Here is a 20,939-nt window from a genome sequence, read left to right on the forward strand (position 1 = left end):
CTTTTGCAGACTCCAACAGGTTTTCATCCAGAATGGTCCTGTATTTGGCTGCATCCATCTTCCCCTCAATTTTAACCATCTTCCCTGTCCCTGCTGAAGAAAAGCAGGCCCAAACCATGATGCTGCCACCACCATGTTTGACAGTGGGGATGGTGTGTTGAGGGTGATGAGCTGTGTTGCTTTTACGCCAAACATATCGTTTTGCATTGTGGGCAAAAAGTTCGATTTTGGTTTCATCTGACCAGAGCACCTTCTTCCACATGTTTGGGGTGTCTCCCAGGTGGCTTGTGGCAAACTTTAGACGAGACTTTTTATGGATATCTTTGAGAAATGGCTTTCTTCTTGCCACTCTTCCATAAAGGCCAGATTTGTGCAGTGTAAGACTGATTGTTGTCCTATGGACAGACTCTCCCACCTCAGCTGTAGTTCTCTGCAGTTCATCCAGAGTGATCATGGGCCTCTTGGCTGCATCTCTGATCAGTCTTCTCCTTGTCTGAGCTGAAAGTTTAGAGGGACGGCCAGGTCTTGGTAGATTTGCAGTGGTCTGATACTCCTTCCATTTCAAGATGATCGCTTGCACAGTGCTCCTTGGGATGTTTGAAGCTTGGGAAATCTTTTTGTATCCAAATCCGGCTTTAAACTTCTCCACAACAGTATTACGGACCTGCCTGGTGTGTTCCTTGGTCTTCATGATGCTCTCTGCGCTTTCAACAGAACCTTGAGACTATCACAGAGCAGGTGCATTTATACAGAGACTTGATTACACACAGGTGGATTCTATTTATCACCATCAGTCATTTAGGACAACATTGGATCATTCAGAGATCCTCGCTGAACTTCTGGAGTGAGTTTGCTGCACTGAAAGTAAAGGGGCCGAATAATTTTGCACGCCCCACTTTTCATTTTTTTATTAGTTAAAAAAGTTTCAAAAATCCAATAGATTTCGTTCCACTTCACAATTGTGTCCCACTTGTTGGTGATTCTTCACATAAAATAAAAAATTTATATCTTTATGTTTGAAGCCTGAAATGTGGCAAAAGGTTGAAAAGTTCAAGGGGGCCGAATACTTTCGCAAGGCACTGTAGATGAGTGTGCACAAGAGAAGGAAGTGCATACTGGAGTGTGAGGGAGAGAGTGTGAGCAAAACCAGTATGAGCTCAATCTCCTGTTCTGCTCTGCTTCCTCTGGTCAAAGACTAGTCAGTGCACATGCTTCTTAAGCCTCAGCCCGTGCCACTGTTTGCAGAGAGGGTCATTAGAGGCAGTTTGACCGGAACAAAAGGAGCTCTGTTCCTATTGTACTGCCTGAGATTGACATCCTTCAGTCTGATTGTCCCATTTCACAAGGGGTGGGGACTGGCTTAACACTGGAGCTCTCTACCCACTTCAACAACAGCCAACCTTTTAGCATCTCAGTTAGAAGCCACTGCAAAATAAACAGGCGGTCCCTTTTAGTCGCTTCAATTAAGGTAACAGGCCACGTCTGCATGGTCTAGCGGCTGCTGAAATTAAATGGCTGTCAACTGGTAAACAACAAAATAAACACATTATCAAAAATACATTTTTTGAGAGGAGCTAATCTACTCCATTAATGTTTTTTCCTTCATTTAATTTGCATTCAAAGTAGAGCATGCCTGCACATGCTTGTAAGGCAAACTCAGTTTGTCAGTTTCAAGCAAACTTCATAAATATTGCAAGCCACATGGTAACGAGCAGTCCTTTGTGATCCCATTTACATTCTTGTCTAATCTTCTTCGGGAAATGTTTTAGTAAAATCAGGGTCAGTAAAGGATTAACAGTGTTTGATGTGGAGCTGCCATCAGCACTGTGCGTAGTTATTTATAATGATCATAATACAATTTAAAATATATATATTTATACATATTTTTTTTTCTTTTTCGAACATCACATACCACAGCTGAACAAGCACTAGAAGCTAGGAGTCTTCCTTTGGCTCTGTCATACACAGAGCTTGATACTGTACTGGAAATCCACGACTGCTGAAGTGCTTGTGGCAGACAGAATGAGGTGTCACTCAGCTGTCACACATCTGCACCCAGATCCTAGCTTTGGTGCTACTTAAAGCAGGGTTGTGCGTTCTGATTGTGTAGTAGCAAGTTTAAGATCTTCTAGATGATATGTTCCTGATCTGAGCGCTTCACAAATGTTCCAAAACTTTTTTTTTCTTTACAGCTTTTTCTTTCGGTTTTCATTTGTGGTTGGTGTCGGTATTCACAATTGCCTTATAATTGCACATTCATAAGGCACAGTTCAGTAATGAGGAAGACAGCTAACAAGTCATTTAATGCTACTATAAACAGACATCATAGAAGTGGAATTCAAGCACCAACCAAGCACAGTATATAAAAATGCAAAACTGGTACTTAAATATGATGAGATTAATATGGGTTGTAATTGCATTGAGATACTTAGTAGCAGTGTTTTCTCTTTATTGTTTCCTACAAACATGACGTTCAATAAAATATTTTTCATTGCAGTGGAACGAATTGATTTATCCTAACAGAAGAGTAAGTACATTTTTTTATCATTTAATGTTTGCGTATTAAACGCGTTTGCTGTTTCCTGCGATTTAAAGGGAAACCAGGGTAATCCAACAACAACCGAAACACCATCAGCCAATAAATCGCCTCTTGTAGCCACGAAAAGTAAATCGCAGACGAGTCGCTCACAAAGGACTCTCCGGGAGTCCGTGATGGACAAGGAGAAACATTCTCCCCCACTGCCTAACAAAAGAAACTAGACACATAATCTTCTGACTTCTTTCAAAAGTGTGTTTACAATACAGCGCCTTAAACTGCTGTCGGGGGGAGAGAATTCGTCTCCACCCATCTCTCTGCCAAGACAGACAAACATCTTGAAAGGCAACCTTGATGATACATCCCTGCTCCGCTCCCCCCCGTATTTCTCTCTTATCGACACCCCGACCACCCCTACCTCGGGCGCGCACACCCCTCTTCCCTGCTCCAGGCTTTGTTAAGTAGGAGCAGAGGCTGCCTCCGCTCCTCCCAGCAGATAGCACCTCCTCGAAGTTTTGCTGTCTGCTTTCAGAGCCCTGGTCGCTGTAGCCGTAGCGCTTCTTGAGGAGTTATGAGCTTGTGCAGGAGAGGGAACGCACGACAAAAAAGGATCATCTCGTCCTGAGACGACCAGATGAAAAACGGAGTATAAATACAATACTGGATTTACACCAATATATATATATCTTGCAGATTTCAATTAATGCATCCAATGGGTTACCGGTCCCTCAATCTGAGGGAGCTGAGCTGATGCTGGGGGGATGAATATTCTTATGTATGCTGTACATTTATAGCTATATAGATACGGACGGAACAGGTTAGCCGGAAGATTTTATCTTGAAGCACTTTCCATTAAATACCAAGGCAAGGATATCCCTCTTTATTTTGCACAGTGCGAAACTGGTCACATTGGCAATAACGAAAGAGAACCGAAATCTTGTAAAATAACAGAAATGATTTCGTTTCTTGACACAACTGCTCCAGCACTGGTTCTCTTGTGCGGCTACTGCGTCCTGGCCGACACCGTGCTCACGAACTTCACTTTGGATAACGAAGTGCATTCGAGTTTCATACATCGGCGCCTGAAAAGCCAGGAGCGCCGGGAGATGCAGCGGGAGATCCTGTCCATTCTGGGGCTGCCGCACCGGCCCCGTCCTCACCTTCACGGGAAGCACAACGCGGCGCCGATGTTCATGCTGGACCTGTACAATGCCATGTCTACCGAGGGAGAAGAGGACGGCTACTCGTATCCCTACAAGCCGATCTTCACCACCCAGGGACCCCCGATAGCGACTTTACAAGACAACAACTTCCTCAACGATGCTGACATGGTCATGAGCTTTGTCAACCTAGGTATGTTCACTAAGGCGGCGAGGTGTTGCTCTTCGTTTAGATGTTATTTTTGCGAGTAGAACAAAATATGTATTTCTCCTGTTTCGAACAGTATCTTTTCTTAATCCGAATCTGTTTTTAACAACGATGCATCAAACATAAAGGAAGACCAGAGTTTCGTTCTTTAATGCCTGAAGATTTTTTTTTTTCTACAGGGAAGTTATAGTTTTTGCCAGAACATAAATAACGTATTCCTTATAAACATAACACAAAGATGCTATTACAATTTTATATAACACCGCTTCACAGTAAGCAAAAAAGTTGAACGGAAGGTTAAATTGATTCTTGAAAACGTATTAGCCTTACTGTAATATTTTCACGGCTAATATTTATTTAACTTGTAACTGAAATTAGGATAATGTACTGTATGCCGCATTGTCATCTTGATCAAATTTATCTTGGTGGTGTGTTTTACTTTGTCTTCCCAGGAGGATTAGTGTGTAAGCAGTGAAGTAATCCTAACTGTTGCATACTGCCAAAACTTGCACATAAATGTGGCTTGGATAAAACATTTCACAGGGAACAGTGACAAGATTAAAAACCGTGTGATGTATGCCCATTAAACTGTCCGTGTTATCCAGAAATTAACCTTCAAGCGTAACGCACCTGTATAATTTATATCGAGAGGGCAGGATTATACCAGAAAGGCTGTTGTCTGGGCTCTGTCGAGTTAATTTACCGAAGCAAGCTTCTGAAACCCGCTATGGAGGAACACAGGCGAATTGATTTCAGTTTTCTGTTTTGGGCATATTTTGTAAATTTTCTTTCTGCTCTTTAAGGGTTAAATAGTTGTTATTGGTATCAATCATGTTCCAGTTCCCAGGTTCAGTTCCAGGTTCAGAACTGCGGTCATTCAGGTGTGTAGGCTGAATATTGAAATGTAAAGAAATGGACTAATGCAAAAAGAAAAAAAACGCTCGTTGTGGGAGTGTATGATACACTGACATTCCCACCTGTGTTTCCATCGACTGACCAATTAGTAAGAACCATCTAGTCACATTCAAGTTGAGGAGTGTAAAACAGTACCCTTTAAATGAGGTATGTTTGACACCCAAAGATCAAAACTTGATCGAAGAAACAAGTTAAAAGTCTAAACAAGCAAGCAAATTGATTAAGTCGGCAATTGGCACTGAAGGTTTAGCACTTTGTTGGGATGAAACTTAACAAACACAGTGTTCATGCAGGACCAAGAGTGAGCATCGAGATACACATAATAGTTCTGCATTGTAGACCAGAAGAGACACATTTCCCGCGGAGTCATTACATTCCTGATAGTTATCCATAATGCACTCTGATGGCTGCTGTATAAGCACAGTTCTGATGTATAAGCACCTGTTTAAAAAAAGAGTTTGGTTCCAAATGCCAATGCTTATTGCTACCTTAACCTGGTCAGCTTCAGGGCTGGCATTTGTTTTAGGAAAAAAAACTGGGAGGTGACAGTAAATGCCTATTTTGGAAGTGTACTATTATGGTACGATCTTTTACATCATTGTTTATTTTAGACATTGACAGACGCGGATGTATATAGCCACAAAGCTGACAAGAGTGAAAGGCCTTATTTCACTGGGAGTGATGATAACTCTTGAAGCTGTGTTTCAAAAGCTTGATGAATGACACCAAGTAAATTGACACAGTATTGCTAAGAAAGACTACAAGCAAGAAGATGCCCAGTGTTAGGAGTGCTCCTTTTGACATGCTCAAGTAGAACTCAAAATAAACTACTGTGTCGAACATAAATAGTAGTGATAATATCAATAAACAAAATAAGAACATCTTGAAAGCAATTGTATAAAAAATCTAATGACCAGTGCTGAAGAATGCCATCATGTGTACTGAGAGGGGCTCCTTTTAGATGTCGTTCTGTAGGAAATTATAGCTTTATATTTATAGACAAGTTTACATTGTCTTTGGTTCCTTTCCCGATTTCCACATTTCTGTAGCTCCTTAGGTGTCCTTACTTTGTGTTTCATGTCATTGTGTGATATTAGAAAGAATGGAAAGTAAACAATTAAAAATAAAACTTTATTAAAAATAAAACTATTCTTTAAGATCATTATACAGTCAATAATCCTTATCACACAACAATGGAACAAAATTTAATTAATGTGGTAAATAGGAAATTGCAGACTACGTGACGAAATGGTGAAAAGTAAGGTATGGTTTGATTTAAGTGGTTCAGGATTTTAATAAGCAGAATATACAGTATAGTGCTGTGTCAGTGAAGTCTGTTTGCAGTTTCTGTGGACTTTATTATTCAAATATACTACAAGATTTTACAAGAGAGGCAAAACCTCATATTAAAGTCACATTTATTACACAAAGAAAAATCATTAACAGTAAACTAAAAGAACAAGATGTACTTTTGTTAGGTTATACAGGGAAAGAGAAAGCATTCATTATAATCACCCATATTATAATATTCTCTGCAATTAAACCTTTCTATACATGCATATATATATAGATACTTGTAACCTGTAATTTGATATAAACTCTTTAATCTTGTCAAAACTTGCTTTGTGAAGGTCTTATCTTCTGTATGCTCCTTGCTAAACTGGCAATAGAGATTATGAGGCTGAACATTTGACTAGCTAACGTCAGTGTGAAGCCACCAGCAAAAATGCTTTTGTATTTTTTAATGTTTAAATGTCTCCGGTGGAGATTGATGGCTATGTGAGATATCAGAGTTATACAAAAAGGATTTAAAAATTGATTGTACTGTAACACTGAAGTGGAAACCACATTGATATTTTAAAGACCTTGAGTAACATTACAGACATTGAATATGTTTTAGAGGTAATATTTTATTAAGTAAGTGCAAAGTTTTTTAAAGTCTGACCAGTGCTATTTTAACCAATAGACAAAACTTGTATGTTTTAATCTTGAGGTTAGCATGTGCCCCAGAGCTTAAAATATTTTTTTTATACTGGGGTGCTTCTTTTAATTGAAGACTGTTAGAGTCCGAATGTTAAATATTATGACAGCAGCTCAGTATCTGATTTCACTGAAATTCCCTTAGAAGTACAGAGAAGCTGGGCTTATAATAGTTGTGTTTTGCTTTACTGCATTTTAGACAGGCATTTTTCAATGAAGAGAAGGAATGGCTCTGAGTGATAAGAGAGACTGGAACTGGGGGTACAGACACAGGGGCATTCCTTCCAATACAGAAAATCTACATAGTCCCTAAGCTTTTCTTTTCATTGTGGGGATACCTATTTGCTGTTATAGCATTATAATTATGATTATAAATAGTGTTACTATTTGGACTGCAAAGTGAAAATAAATATGTCGCCTCTACTAAAGAAAAGGTAAAAAAAACATGCAGGGTTGGATTTTGCTTTGAATTCATGTGCCATTCAGTAAGTTAAGCTCTTCCAAGTGCTTCTATGCCAACCCACACCTCAGATATAAAACATTACATTTTGCTTCCTTTCAGGAAATTTATCGAATTGCCAACATTTAAAAATAGTGGAGAGCGTCTGACTAGTCAAGGGCGTTCAGACAGTTTCTGACACTTGAAAGGCAATTTGTGTCACGAAACCATCAATCAGAGAGAAACGTCTCGTTTGGGAAGAGTTTATTTTCCCTGTAGAGCTGACAGGCTCCAGAGTACTGATTGCTCCCTATGGTCTTTGGATTGCCAGTTCTGTCAGATCTCAGGAGCTAAGCAAGGCTGGGCCTGGACTGCACTGTGAGTAGAAACCCCTTAGGAAAAGCAGATTGCTAGCAATCGGCTTTTCCAAATCAATCAGTATGATCACAGAGAACACTGTGGTGCAGGATGTCCTGTCTTTCTGGTGAGATGTTAAACTGAGGTCCCGTGTACTAGGTCATTGAAGATTAGGGATTAAGTTAGGGATATTAACCTGGCTGAGCTAACTTGGCTAGCTAAATTACACTCTGGGCTTGCTCATACTGGACTCCCTTTATTCACTCGGTGAAGCAAAGTACTGTATAAGTGCAAGGAATTATTATTTAACCATCTGTGAGTGGGCTCCTCGAAACAGTAGCACACAAACGGCTGAGCACCTCTCAGCTGGTGGACACGAGTCGCAGGAGGATCCCCAGCTGGCCGCGTGCAGTCATGAACGCTTGTGGCTTCCCCCATGCTTGAGAGCTCGGAGTGTTATCGGCGAGGACGGCAGCCGCCCTCCTTCCAATACCTTAGCCTTCCAGGGGTGTGCGCGGATTCGTGGAGGGAATAGGAGCCAGGCAGCCCGGGAGCATGGGGGAAAGACGTGTTGGACGCTGTGCTCGTCTCTCCTGTCCTCAAGGGAAGGCTGGTGGCGGGGATCTGACTGTAAGGAAGTAAGGATTCCCCATTGTAGGGACATAAACGGAAAAATGCACTGGCAAAGACACTTATAGGAAGGGGGGGGGGGGAAGACGAGAGTAAAGTAGTAGAGGTGGAGGCCGCTGGGCTTGATGCCTCTTGCATTGGAGCATGTTAGGACGGGTTAGGCAGGCCTGCCAACCAAGTCTAGGCCGCATTCACGGGAGCTCTCAGCTTTCATCCCCCTCACACGTCCTCCTTCCCTTCTGACACAGGATAAAGGTATGTTTATGCGAGGGCTCCACATGAGAGGGAGCTTTGTTTTGCAAGCTGTGTCTCCCTCTAAGTACTGATAAGAGTTGTGCTGACAGGGGCCACAGATCCTAGTCTTATTGTTTCGCAGGCTGGCTCCCCAACACTTCCTACTTGTGCTCTCGGCTAATTATTTTATTCATTCAGATTGTGCGGTCCCCAGCGCGCTTGCCCACAGCCACACTGAATTAAACTATTTCCCTTCAACAAACCACAGCTCAACAGAGATGGCTGCCTGCTTGTGTTGGCAGGGAAGAAATAGCTGCCTGGAGAATTGCACACATGAACTGAGCGCCTTCCCAACAATGTGGTTTTATGCGTAGTTAAGATAGGAGTCTGAGGCTTATCTGTTCTTAAGGTAGGTAAATAAAGGATCGGGTCAAGATTTCGTCTTCTCAACCATTTCCGTTCCCAGTCATTCCTTTAAAAAAAATAGATCACTGAATGTACAGTAATACTTCCTCAGGCATAATTGTCGCACATTTTGGGATTGCTTTATAGTTAGGAGAGTCTTGTTTGGAAAGGAACTCCCTGCAAAACATCAGACCAGGCTTCACAGTCCTGATTCACAGGCATGTGTAAGTGGCCTGCAGTGGTTGGCTGGTTTTTAATTATCTTGATTTAAGACAGCTGTCTGGGCTTTATCTGACAAAGAAAAAGGATAGCGAACAGTCCGAACAGTCTATCTTGATAATTTAATACAAAATAATAATGGTTTAATGTGGTCTTTTATTTTGAAGTAATTTACTACATTTGACTGGGACAATCCGAAAATGAAAACCAGGCCAGTTTGTCTATCTCTAGTTTGCAGATCAAGCTGATGTTGTGTGTGGATTTTTTTTTTTATTCTTATGAAAGGCGGGTCAGTAGATGTTTATCCTGTGTACCTGAGATACTACGAGTAAACACAGACAGTGAGTCACACAACAACAATGAGTAATTGCTGTAACCGTTTCTATTGAGAAGCTGCAGGGCACAATACAACCTGCGTTTGGAGGGGTGCCACAGAGCTTGTAAAGAGTTTGCAGAATTTTAGGTTTTGCTGTAACCGGTGAGCAGTGTGTGCCAGTAATTATTACACGATCTAATTGGAAAATGTGTTTAATTTAGAAGGACTGCACATTGAGCATGAGGTTGCACACAGGCCTGCATCTTTGCAATGCATTAGTCATGTTGTTTGAGATCACTGTGGGCACAACTGCAGCTTTGGAGGAAAGGTCTAGGACTGAAAGGCCCAAGGCCAGGAATAAACACGTTGCTGTGAAGTGCAGGTGTTGGTATCCATGGCTGTCCATTTAAAACATATTCATCAGCAGCTACGCTACATTGAAGTCCAATAAAGAACGTTTTGTCCATGTGAAAAACACAAGGAGATTGAAAGATTTCTGTTGTTATCTATTTGCTTTGTTTTAAACAATCCGCTTTTGAATACGCCGACAAAAGTAAAAGGTAAGGCCGGGTTACATCAACGACAGGAGGGACGTGGTGATCCGTAAAGTAATCAAATTCTGCCAGGGGTACCCCACACTGTCTCAGACACAGCAGAGCGAAAATCCAGATGCAGCTGCTTTCAGATGGCAAGGAGCTGAGGTCCGAAGTGGGTTTTAAAACACAAGGAGTGGTTTTGGAGCTGTGCCTCCACTGGCCTCCGCTGGCCTCAGGAGGGCTCTGCCCAGAGATGGGGCAGGCACTCAGCCTGTGCAGCTGCAGCTTACTGCAGCTTGCCTTTTGGAAAGAGCTGCCTTGCATTCCAGTGCTCTGCGGGCCGCCCCTGGGACACTGCCAGAGGTTAATACAGATGTTTCTCAGCTCCTCCAGGCCAAAACAGCTGTGCTCTGCAAGTTAACCCCTTCACGACCATAGACCCAGTTCCCATACCAGGCTGATTGCTATTACAATTACATTACATTTCTGAGGTTATCCCAAATGTGGACATTCAAGTGGTCCTTTTAGTGGACAAGTGATTGTGGAGGGCTGCATTAAGATGAGAGTGGATATCTAAAGTCTGTCAGCGTGGGGTCTTTCTCTATTGCACATCGAAATGTACAGATGTTAGGGATTTATTAGTAGAGTAAGTAGGGGATTTAAAAAAGGGGCTCAGAACAAATCTCTTTGCTAAAATCTGTGTAATGCAGTTATTATTAATGTTATTTATTTGCTCAGCAGTGGCCCTGATATTAAATACTTGTTTGTGTGTGGTGTTTAAAAATACTGCGCCAGCACCACTCAATGGAAGGGCACATTTCAGAATAACAGTTTAAAAAGGAAATCTTTGTCCTGATAAGCAGATTGGGTAGGAAATCTGGAAAGTTTGGAAAATTCCCTTCACCATTTTTTATGGTCTGTGACGAAATGAATGTGCTTTTCCTTCCATAACATAATTTTAGAAAAGTAGCTAAAGATCCCTCCCACTCATAAGCTGTGTCGATTAACATTCTCGACCAGATTTACAAAGCGGCAGCGCACAGTTCACGTTTTGTGGTGCAAATGGTGTGAATAGAACCAATTCATAGGCTAGTGAAAAGGTGTGTCAGAATATCCATAGTATAATAACCATCATAATTTCCAAATATTTTGTGCAAGTGTCCTTCAGCTTGAGTGTATTCCATAGCCACGTTTCAACCCAACTAAGTGCTACATTTGTTGTTACACTGACTAAGAGACAGTTATAAACGTTTGTCTTTAATATGAATCTTTACCCAGATAATTAGATAATAAGGGTGCACAGAACCCTGACATGGGTCCTATGTACACAATCCACATATTTAGGTGTCTCTATCATTTTCTCCTCTTATTTGGTGGATTTCTTTTATATCTGCCTGTTTCACTGGTCTTTTTTGCTGTTAAAGAATCTTGCATTTACAGGCTTATGCTTAGAAACAGGTTTACTTTAGTTAATTGTACTGGGTGTTAAAGGTGGCTTGGTATGATACTCTGTTATAAAGACAAGTCAGAGTTTGCTTACAGGGTGTAGGTTTTCCTTAAGGACCAAGGCTGAGCTGGGGAATGTGTGGCTCATAATGATAACAAGGCAAGCTTGCGAGTACAGTAGTGTAATTGTCTACAATTATGTTTATTGTAAATTGTTTTATTCTCAGTTTAGGAATAACCGGACGTAATATATCCCTGGGACAAAAGCACATTGTGCTACACTGTGGTAGATGTACATCTGATCTGTAGAAGAAGCATTAACTAAAGAGCTATTTCACAGATCTACTGTGGTAAAGATTAGTGTAGCTCTGGTCTTTATTGCGGGTAAACACCAAGGAATAAGCAGTGTCCCAGAGGTAGGTCCACAATTTAGTTTTTAAGTGTTTTATGACTGTAACTGTACTCTAAGTCAGACAACAGAAGATGTGTCTTAGGCGTTTCTGCAACAGAAGAGTGAATTCAGTCTTGGCACAGTTTTATTGAGAGGAAATGTGCAGAGTTCTCTGGTTAACTCAAAGTGCCAGTTTTCATTTCAGAGTGAATGGTGCAGGTCTCCTGTCATGAATGACAGCCTGATCTGGAGCGCATACATATGTCGAGCTGTAATATCAGTGATGGAGGGGAAGAGCAGTTGTTCAGACTAACACAATGCCACAGAGCCTGCAAAGAGTTTTTAATTTCTATAATAAATAAATATTTTTGGTATTGCATAAGGACATAAGGATGTGACTTAACAAGATATGCTATTTAACGTGTTTGTGGTGTGACTGTTCCTGTTGTGGAAATTTAGAAAGGACTACAGCTTCAGATAGTATTAGAAACTTACATGGTTTGTAAGGATACAAATGACTGATTTGTGTAATATTATTCTCTCTCTTAGTCCAGTCAAAATGACACTGTGTGAAAGTGAAACTAAATGCTGTAAACTCCAGCTTGTGTCCATGTCTGTGGATATCTGTTACTGACAACAAGCACTTCTCCATATTATTTGTTTGCTTAACTGACACCCTTACCAAGGGCAATGTATGATACATACAACACTTTTATTGTAAGTACAAGGAAAAACCACAGTAAGTTAAAAATATATAGATAAAATGACAATAAGGTGAACAACAACAACTTACATTAACAGTCTGAGAATCAAAAACATGAATGCAGTACAATGAAAAACATTGGAGGATATAGTTAAGAGCTGAGAAATCATAGGAGCCCCCTTACCAAGTGATTTGGGAGCAGGTGCCAAAAGAAGGTCAGGGACTGAGCAGTTTGGATTTTGTTAGGTCACGCAAAGGCGGAGAATGAACACTGGAAGTAGAAACAAAATTGCAACGGGCACAGAAAGTCTGGTGGAAGAGAAGGAGCAGAAAGGGGTGCCAGGAGAGACATGGATTCTTAAGACAGGCAGGAGCAGAGTAATTGAAACACCATGAGGCTAAAATGAATTAGATGTGTGCGGCAACACAGAACAAGTGGAGGGACTGGATTAACAGAGTGTCATTAGAAAATAAGAAAGACAAGAGGACTCGTGGACTTCTGGATTAATTGGAGGCATTAGCAGGGAGTACGACCAAGAATGAGATGCAGTACTCTAGGGGGAGAGTACCAGGGTTTGTACAGAAACTGTGTGGAGCAATACATAAGGAAGGGCTAGATTCTGCAAATGTTGTCTGGGAAGAAACAGTAGGAACATGCGAGGGAAAAAATGTGTTGGGAGAAGCAGAGGGAGGGATCAAGAGTGACAGTTAGGCTCTTGGCAAAGGAAAAGATAAAAAGAGACTGAGAGGTGGGGAGGGACACAAGACAGACCCTTGGGGATTGCCCACAGATGGAGGATAAGGATTAGAGAGTGAGCCTTCCTGGGAGACCTGATCCCACTCAGAGAGGTCGTAAGGGAATCATGTGTGAGCAGTGCCAGAAATTCCCAGGTCAGGAAGTGCTGACAAGAGAGAGAGAGCAAGGAGATCAAGAAGGAATTAAGACAGTGAGGAAGAAGACAACATGGGATGAGGGAAGGGAACCAGTGACAGGTCAAACAGCAACTGCGGGAAGAGGGAAATGAAGAACGAGATCAAGTGTTTTAAAGAGAAAGGGAACAAAAGAGACAGGGCGACGGTTCACGGGTTCAAGGGTGGGGGTGTTTATATGGGTATAATGTAGTTGAAAAACAGATGGGGGCCTGAAGAGGATCATGATAAGTTGGGTAGGCCAAGATACTTGAACAGTGTAAAACTCAAACAGCTAAAAGGTAGAGATCAGAAATCCAGTGCCATTACTCTGTCCACAGAGATTTCAGGGGTGGGGAAAGGAGGAGAGTGGCAGAATTGCCAGGGTAGATTGAGGCTTCGGTAGTGAAATCAAGGGCAAGATGTGAGGTAAAAGCAAAGATGCAGTCAGGTTTGGCAAGTTCAAAAAGCAATGACACGTAGCCTCGGCGAGGAAGGAGAGGGAAGTGGCACTTTGATGTCACGTCTGTGTCATTTCTAACGGAACAAATGGCAACAAAGGACCGTACCATCCCTGTAGTAAGGGTAGTCATACACAGTGTTTTCCTCTGGAAAAAGTGAGTCAGCACATGCAGACCCGGAGCTACAGTCTTTGGAGTTAAAAGGGAGGGAAAAATTATACGTTTGAGTCAGAAACACTGACTGAGCATTAAGGTTTACCCATTGATGAAAATGCGATGTAACTGCTGTGACAGTGGAGTAAGAAGGAAAACAAGAAACAGTATAAAGACTATCATACCTCAAGCATGAAAAGTCTGTAATTGAGTTCTGAATGCTCCTGTAACCTGCAAAACCTGTCTCTTGCTGTTGGGACATATCTTGCTGCAGATTGCATGTTGCAGGTTCATAACAAAATAAGCAATGTGTAAAGATGTCAGTATGTATTTTGATCTTAGTCTAATTACCAGTTTTCTTGTTCTTCAATTAGCCCAACACACAGAGTTTGTTTACTGCACAAGGACTGTGAAGATGCAAGTTATTTTAAAAACAAGTGAATGGATAATAAAAATGATTTAGTTAAACCTCAGAGAAAATAGATTTATAAGGCCCCTGGGCTATGAATTAATATTAATTTATTCTTAACTTTAGTACAGGTAGTTTTGCTGATAATCCACTTAAGATAAAAACAGCAAATGGCACTTACAATGTGTCTGATTTATTACAAAGGAAGTTTTACATTTTCATTAAAAGGAGAGATATAGGGATACCCTTTTTAAAGTACTAGTATGCTTCTACATGCGATTAGCAAAACGCAGACCTCAATCACCAAAAGGCCAGACTGAAGGAGATTCTAAATGTTATTACATTTTTCTTTAAGGGTCTGCACCCAATTAAATCAAATAAGCAACACGTTTCTAAATGAAATACAAATCGTGTGCTGTTCATGTTGCCCGTGGTTGGAGGTGTGGATGGGGGGTATTCTGAAAATATTTACTTAGAAACTGTGAATTCCCGTGAAGTCTATAATAAGAAGTGAGAGGACTGCCAGCTTGGCTGGGTCATGGCAGCTGCCAAATTATAGAATGTAGAGAAAATGAAACTAGGAATAATTCAACCCAGCAGCACCCAATGAGGCGAGACCCACAAACACCAAACTCTGACCTCCATGGGTCACTTTCTTCCCTTTGAGCATCTTTCAGACTAGTCGCCACACAGACCGAACCCCCAGATGCAGAATGCAAAATGTTCCCCAATAACGTTGACCAACCTGCAGCTCAGAACGAGATAAGCGAGGCAGAGTGAATGATCTCGCAACGTCATTGATGTCATTTGCACAGAAAAACTGTCTATTGAGTGTGAAGAAGTCCGTCCCAATTTATAAGATCATAAAATGGCATTATAAAATTTTCTATGTCATAATACAACATGCTAGTGACCATATTATTACAGGAGTGTGTTTTATTTGGTATTTAGTACCAGACTGGTAGGCAATTTACCAAGCAGCCTTGTAAATGTATTTCTATTTTATTTCCAAATCGATTTAATTGTGGGTTTATTTGTAAATACATCCTATACATTAGAAAAGGAGGTAACATGCAAACTCTTAGATTTTTTTTTAAAGGTATCTGACAGAAAATGTTACGTACAAATAATGATATATGATGCAAAGGAACAAGTAATAGGTTTATTCCATGCTGAAAAAAAGAAGAAAGAGAACACAACGATTCGGCCGTGGAGCCTTCTTCAGGTGACAACCTGACACCTGAAGAAGGCTCCACGGCCGAAACGTTGTGTTCTCTTTCTTCTTTTTTTCAGCATGGAATAAACTTATTACTTGTTCCTTTGCAGCCTACGCATGCTGACGCAGCTACCCACATGATATATGATGGATTTATATATAAGCTCTTTTTATTTATAAGCATCTTGTTGTGGCCATTTACAATTGTGTGATTGTGGTGTGCATCCTGTGAAAAATGTATGTCTTAGCTTTTTGTTGCCTTCTGTTCTTGATCACAAATTAAAATTGTGTAAGAAGAGCCAGTCTCGATCCTGAAATTCACAGGTACTGATAGACTCTTCAGAAATCCAATGACTCCAAGGCTCCCAATGTGAAGGGCAAAATCTTTGCAGCCATACAAACAACTGGCAAAAATGTGAGATAAAACATTTTGGTTTTGAAAAATGTTAAAAGGTGAAAGAGGTGGAGTCAGAGAAGGGGTGGATTGTAGAGCAGAGACAGATCACAGCAGTGAATAGTCTTAAATATAAAAACACTAAATCCTTTTAAAGGTTTACTGGTTCATAAAGAATGCTGGTCTCTTTCCAGCAAGCAATTACAGCCAAGTAAGTGATTGTCTTGTATGCCGTCAAAGCCAGCCTGAGTCAAACTCCAGAGCCAACATGCACAGTGCTGTGAGGCATATGCCCTTGGATCAGTGCATTGTAAGGACATGAGGTAACACTGACAGCCTGGGAGTAGGATGCTTTTCACTAGGTACTCAGGCTTTTATGGAAAGTCACTCATTTCTCTGGAATCTGTTCCTTAAAATTAAGTGCATTTTCACTAACATTGTGAATGCAGTAGAACTCCCAGAAATTTTTAGAATTCCATGCATGTTGAAAACATGAATTCCTTTGAACTCCTGAGCAATTTGCTTAATAGACCGTGCCCTGCTGTTTTGCGTTTGCTGCATTGGGACTTACAGTTTCTGTCGTGGAGGTACCTTCCCTGTCAGGCTTCAGGGTCCAGGCTGTTTTTTTTCCCCTGCTCCTATTCTGAGGAGAGATGGTTGTGAACTGGGCAGATAAGGCGCTCTCTGCGGGACCTGCGGAAATGAGTGGACAAGCCCAGAGTGCAGGGCCCTCTGAAGGACACTTGCGCTAATGTGTTCTGTCACCCCGCCTCTCACTTGCAACAGAAGCTGAAGCGTCTGGAAAGTGGCTGAAGCGCAGGACAGCACCCGGAGAACACCAGGAAGGATGTTTACCTGCCCCTGTTATACAAGGGTCATCGTACTTTAAGGGGGCCTTCATCAATTATTTTATTGGGTAATTAGTTTTGTTGCAGGTTGCATATGTGCTGTGTAAGCCTACAGCCTCAAAATGTTATAAATGAAGTGGTGCAGAAAATTTTTAAAAAAGTTTTAACCTTGTTTGTATGAGACTTCTATAACACTAATATTGCATTTATATTACTGAATATCTGACATTTATTTTTGTATACTCCATTTTTTACATATTACAGCCACCAAACAGGACATCCAGCAGTATTTAGGCCTGGTAGGTCAGGTCAGCTTGAGGAGAGAGAAATTGCTTCTCCATTTGAATTAAATGTTCACTTTAGATAGGCCAGATTGTGCAAGCCCAGAGTGGAGTTTAGCCTGGAGACTGGGTTTAAAATCCCTTTAATAATGAAGTAATTTGGACCTCGCTTAATGTCTTGAATTTCCAGTTCCAGTGGAAGGAAGCATCTTGGTTATAGGTGGAGTTCTCCCGCCACAGATCAGGCCTAGCCTTTCTTAGCTTTTGAGATCTGACAGATATTTCATTAGCTAAGCAAATCTAAAATATTGTCCACTCACACTGGAAAACCTGTTCAAGGATCTCACCGATGTATAGTGTGTTTCCCTGCTGCCTGTGTCGATCACTTTGCATTTGTCATCACTGAAGTGTAGTTAGCATATGTCTGCTTAATCCATATTCTGGTCTTTAATCTTTTTTTTTTAGTTCCCCTCCAACTGAGTTCCCCCTGTTTTTCCATCATTTGCAAATTTCACTGGATTTTTAAATATATTCAAATCAAAATAATTTATGTAGATCATAAAGCACAACGAGCATAAAACACTGGCACACAACAGTTTATATCTGCTCCTTTAGAGGTTATGACCTTAAGATGACTGTTTCTTATTCTTTTTCAAACAGTTCTTAATCCATATGCATGCATTACCTTTATACTGTAGCTTTTCATTTGAGGGTTAGCCTTTTATAATAGACCCTTTCACAACCTTTCTGTGAGTCAAAATGTTACCTGTCACATGCTTTCAAGAAATCAAGTGCCCTTATTCTTTGTAGAATTCAAGTACGTCAGTTGGAAAAGTTCTTTCTTTGCTAAACCTGTGGTGGCTCTCTCTTCAGAACACCATAATTTTGCACATACCATTCTAAATCAGTTTTCCTGTCAGTCTTGTCCCTCCTTTTTGTGAATCGGTGTTACGATTGCTCCACTCTGTGGGTACAGCTCACATTTTTACATAAAGATGAAATAACCTGCTTAAAGGTCTTTGAATAGTTTTCCCAAATGTCCTTATGTACAAATTGTCTTGTAATTGTACCTAAAATATTTGAAAACGATTAATCCTCTCAAGGATAATAATTAGTTTAACTGCCCTGAGCTGCAGTTGGCTCCAGTTTGTAAAGACAGTAGCTCCACTGTGTACGTGTGTTTTTCATCGGCCTCTCGTATCCATCTTAATTAAATGCTGTGATTGAAAAAGCTGCAGACAAAAAGCAGTAACTGCCACTAGTTCCTTAACACTTTTACCCCATTGCTCTAGAGGTTATCCTTAAGCTGGAAGCTCAGGCGTGCTTCTTCTGCATTGTGTAGCACAGGGAGTGGCACTACAGAAAGCCAGTGAGTGCATGCTTACAGCAGGGTTAGCGAGGAGCACCGGAAGTCCCGTGCAGTTAGAGGGGCAGTGAAGGAGCAAGCAGATGTCAGGCATCGGGTTACTTCAGGCAGCCATTTAAACCCTGCACTCTCCTCTAAATGTTTATTTAACGCAGGTAGAGCAACCACTACGATGGGCGCTTGCTTCCTCTCAGAGGAAGCAATAAACGCGCTCACTTGTGTTTAACTGCATTCCTGCTGGGCTTCTAATTACTGCCATACCCTTGAAATGGGCTTCAGAAAAGAGAGAGAGCTGGAAGGAGGAGAGATGGAAAACTAGACGCTGCCTGTTGGGGTAAACAGGCCAGAGCATGGAGCTAATGGCAGCAAGCCACAGAAAAAAGAACTGGACAAGAATTCTGGAGATTTGGAATTGCTATTTTTTTTTAAAAAAAAGGCATGCATGATATTGATAATCGTACTAAAAACCGAAGAATTCTGCTTATCTTTTGCTGTTCCTGGTCCATTACTATTGAGCTCCCTCATCTTAATTTTCCTAGACCTGTTGGCCAACGTAGAGAAGAGGATGAAGCTCTGACAGCCAGGAGACAATGTCTCTGTCCTCCCTAAGCCCCTTAATGTAAAACCCCCAAAGTTGTACAAGAATACTTCTCCACACAAACATAACATTTGCCGAAAACACAACTGAGTCACACCTTTTCTTCTTCTCATGCAAATGAAACAGACGCTCACTGTATGATTTTTAAAGTGGGAGCATTATGCTCAATAACACACACCCTAGATTTTTTTCCCTGTTCATTTTGGAAAGGAAAAGCCACAACCTTTTCATGTGACTTTATAAATGGTGTATAAAAACAGGAGCTCATTCGAATATGAAAAAGTACCGGGAGCAGTTTTATTAAGGGTGGTTTTGATCAACAGATGGGAGACTAACAGCAATGAGGATGGGGGCAAGGGGGGCAAGTGGAGGGAAGGTATAAGAGAAACCCGAGACAAATGTAAGAAGGAAGAAAGGAAAGAGTTAAGCTGTATTTCACAGCTGCAGCCAGCTGTTCTCAGAAGTGCGAATAAAGGACTTTTGATGTACAGGGGGCAGATTCAAAGATTAAGGGGCCAGTTGCCTTTTGTGACTGGGATAACAGGTCCTTGTGTCCCAGAGGCTCCTGCACCTGCAGTCTGTGCAGGACTGAGAGAAGCCAATCGTGAGGGAGAGCAGGCACAGGCAGGGGGATTGAGTCAATGCTGCCCTGGCCCAATGATGTACTGTGATTTATTACTGATAGTTAACTGAAGCTAGAAACAGAGGGTCCTCCACAATTTCTAGGGCAAAAGAGATTAAAAGGGAATATCGACGGCAGGAATTGGCAAAGTTGTCTTTCTATCGCTCCTTAAAGAGAGACAGCAATAGAGAGTGCCTTGTGGATTTCTTGGCTGGGTGTAGTTAATTGGTTTTCACGTGCACACACACAACAGAACTAATCATCCACAGAAGAATAGACCATCACCACTCAAACCTGAACTGAGCTCAGACTGCAAATGAATTTTGGCGTGGAATAGTTTTTAATCTTTGTCTATTCATGTTTCGTGCCACCTTCTGAAGATAGGCTTTATGTTCAGTGTTCACCGGAGAACTGTCCATCCACCCTTACAGAGAGAGAGCGCACAAACATAAATATGAGGAATGCACATGATTTCACTTAGATTGGATCACAGTAAAATGTGTGTGTTTAGACATTTTTTTAACACATTCCAGGGCTTTATCAATGGTGAGAACAGGATAGAGATTGTGACAGCTTGGTAAACGTCATCTGTAACACATCATCAACATGGAAGCAACTGCTAAATGTTCTTTACAGATATGTTCTAGAATTCAGATGTGTTTATTTTGATGTCAGGGAACATGTTGCAGGATATAATAATTATGCCTGAAGTAGTTTCCATGAAAGCTCACTTGTGTAAGGACTTTTTTCCTTTCTGGAAAATTGTGAAGGGTTTGTTTTTTGAGAGGGATTTTGATTGCATTAAAAATGTCATAATGCCCATTTTTAAAAGGCCTTGGGTAAGTAGTGAGGCTGGATAAGTGCTGGGAAAGGACTGCTTTTCTGTCACAGCGAATTTACAGGCTGGGGCTTTAGTGTAGTACAGTACATACCAATGCATCAGAGTACCTTTTGGGTTTCAGGAGTGCATGGTGAAATTCTATGCACAAAAACGGGAAATATTGCTCTCTACTGTGCTGAAATTGTTTTGGTCATCAATTAAGTATGTGCATTGCTTTCTTTTCCTGACATCGCAGTGGTTTTGACTATTTTAAGTTTCCCAGTAGTACTGAGGGCAATTCCTAAGTGAAAACAGTATGTAAACAATGTGAGTGCTTTGGTAAGACTGGACAATAGGCATGAAACCCCTCTGCTAATGGGGAACAGG

The 20,939-nt window shown here is 41.2% G+C and overlaps 1 protein-coding gene across 1 annotated transcript in view; it reads left to right on the plus strand.

Annotated features, from left to right (window-relative positions):
* Positions 1-3,028: 3,028 nt before the first annotated feature.
* bmp7b (bone morphogenetic protein 7b) overlaps positions 3,029-20,939 on the plus strand; it is a 34,053-nt gene continuing 16,142 nt past the window's right edge. The window contains exon 1 of the mRNA XM_088607792.1: positions 3,029-3,889. Coding sequence (XP_088463918.1) covers positions 3,490-3,889 — 400 coding nt within the window. The 5' untranslated portion in view covers positions 3,029-3,489. The remainder of the gene's footprint in view (positions 3,890-20,939) is intronic.

This window comes from Lepisosteus platostomus, chromosome 15, assembly GCF_059453375.1.
Source record: "Lepisosteus platostomus isolate fLepPlt1 chromosome 15, fLepPlt1.hap1, whole genome shotgun sequence".
NCBI classification, from domain to species: Eukaryota; Metazoa; Chordata; class Actinopteri; order Semionotiformes; family Lepisosteidae; genus Lepisosteus; species Lepisosteus platostomus.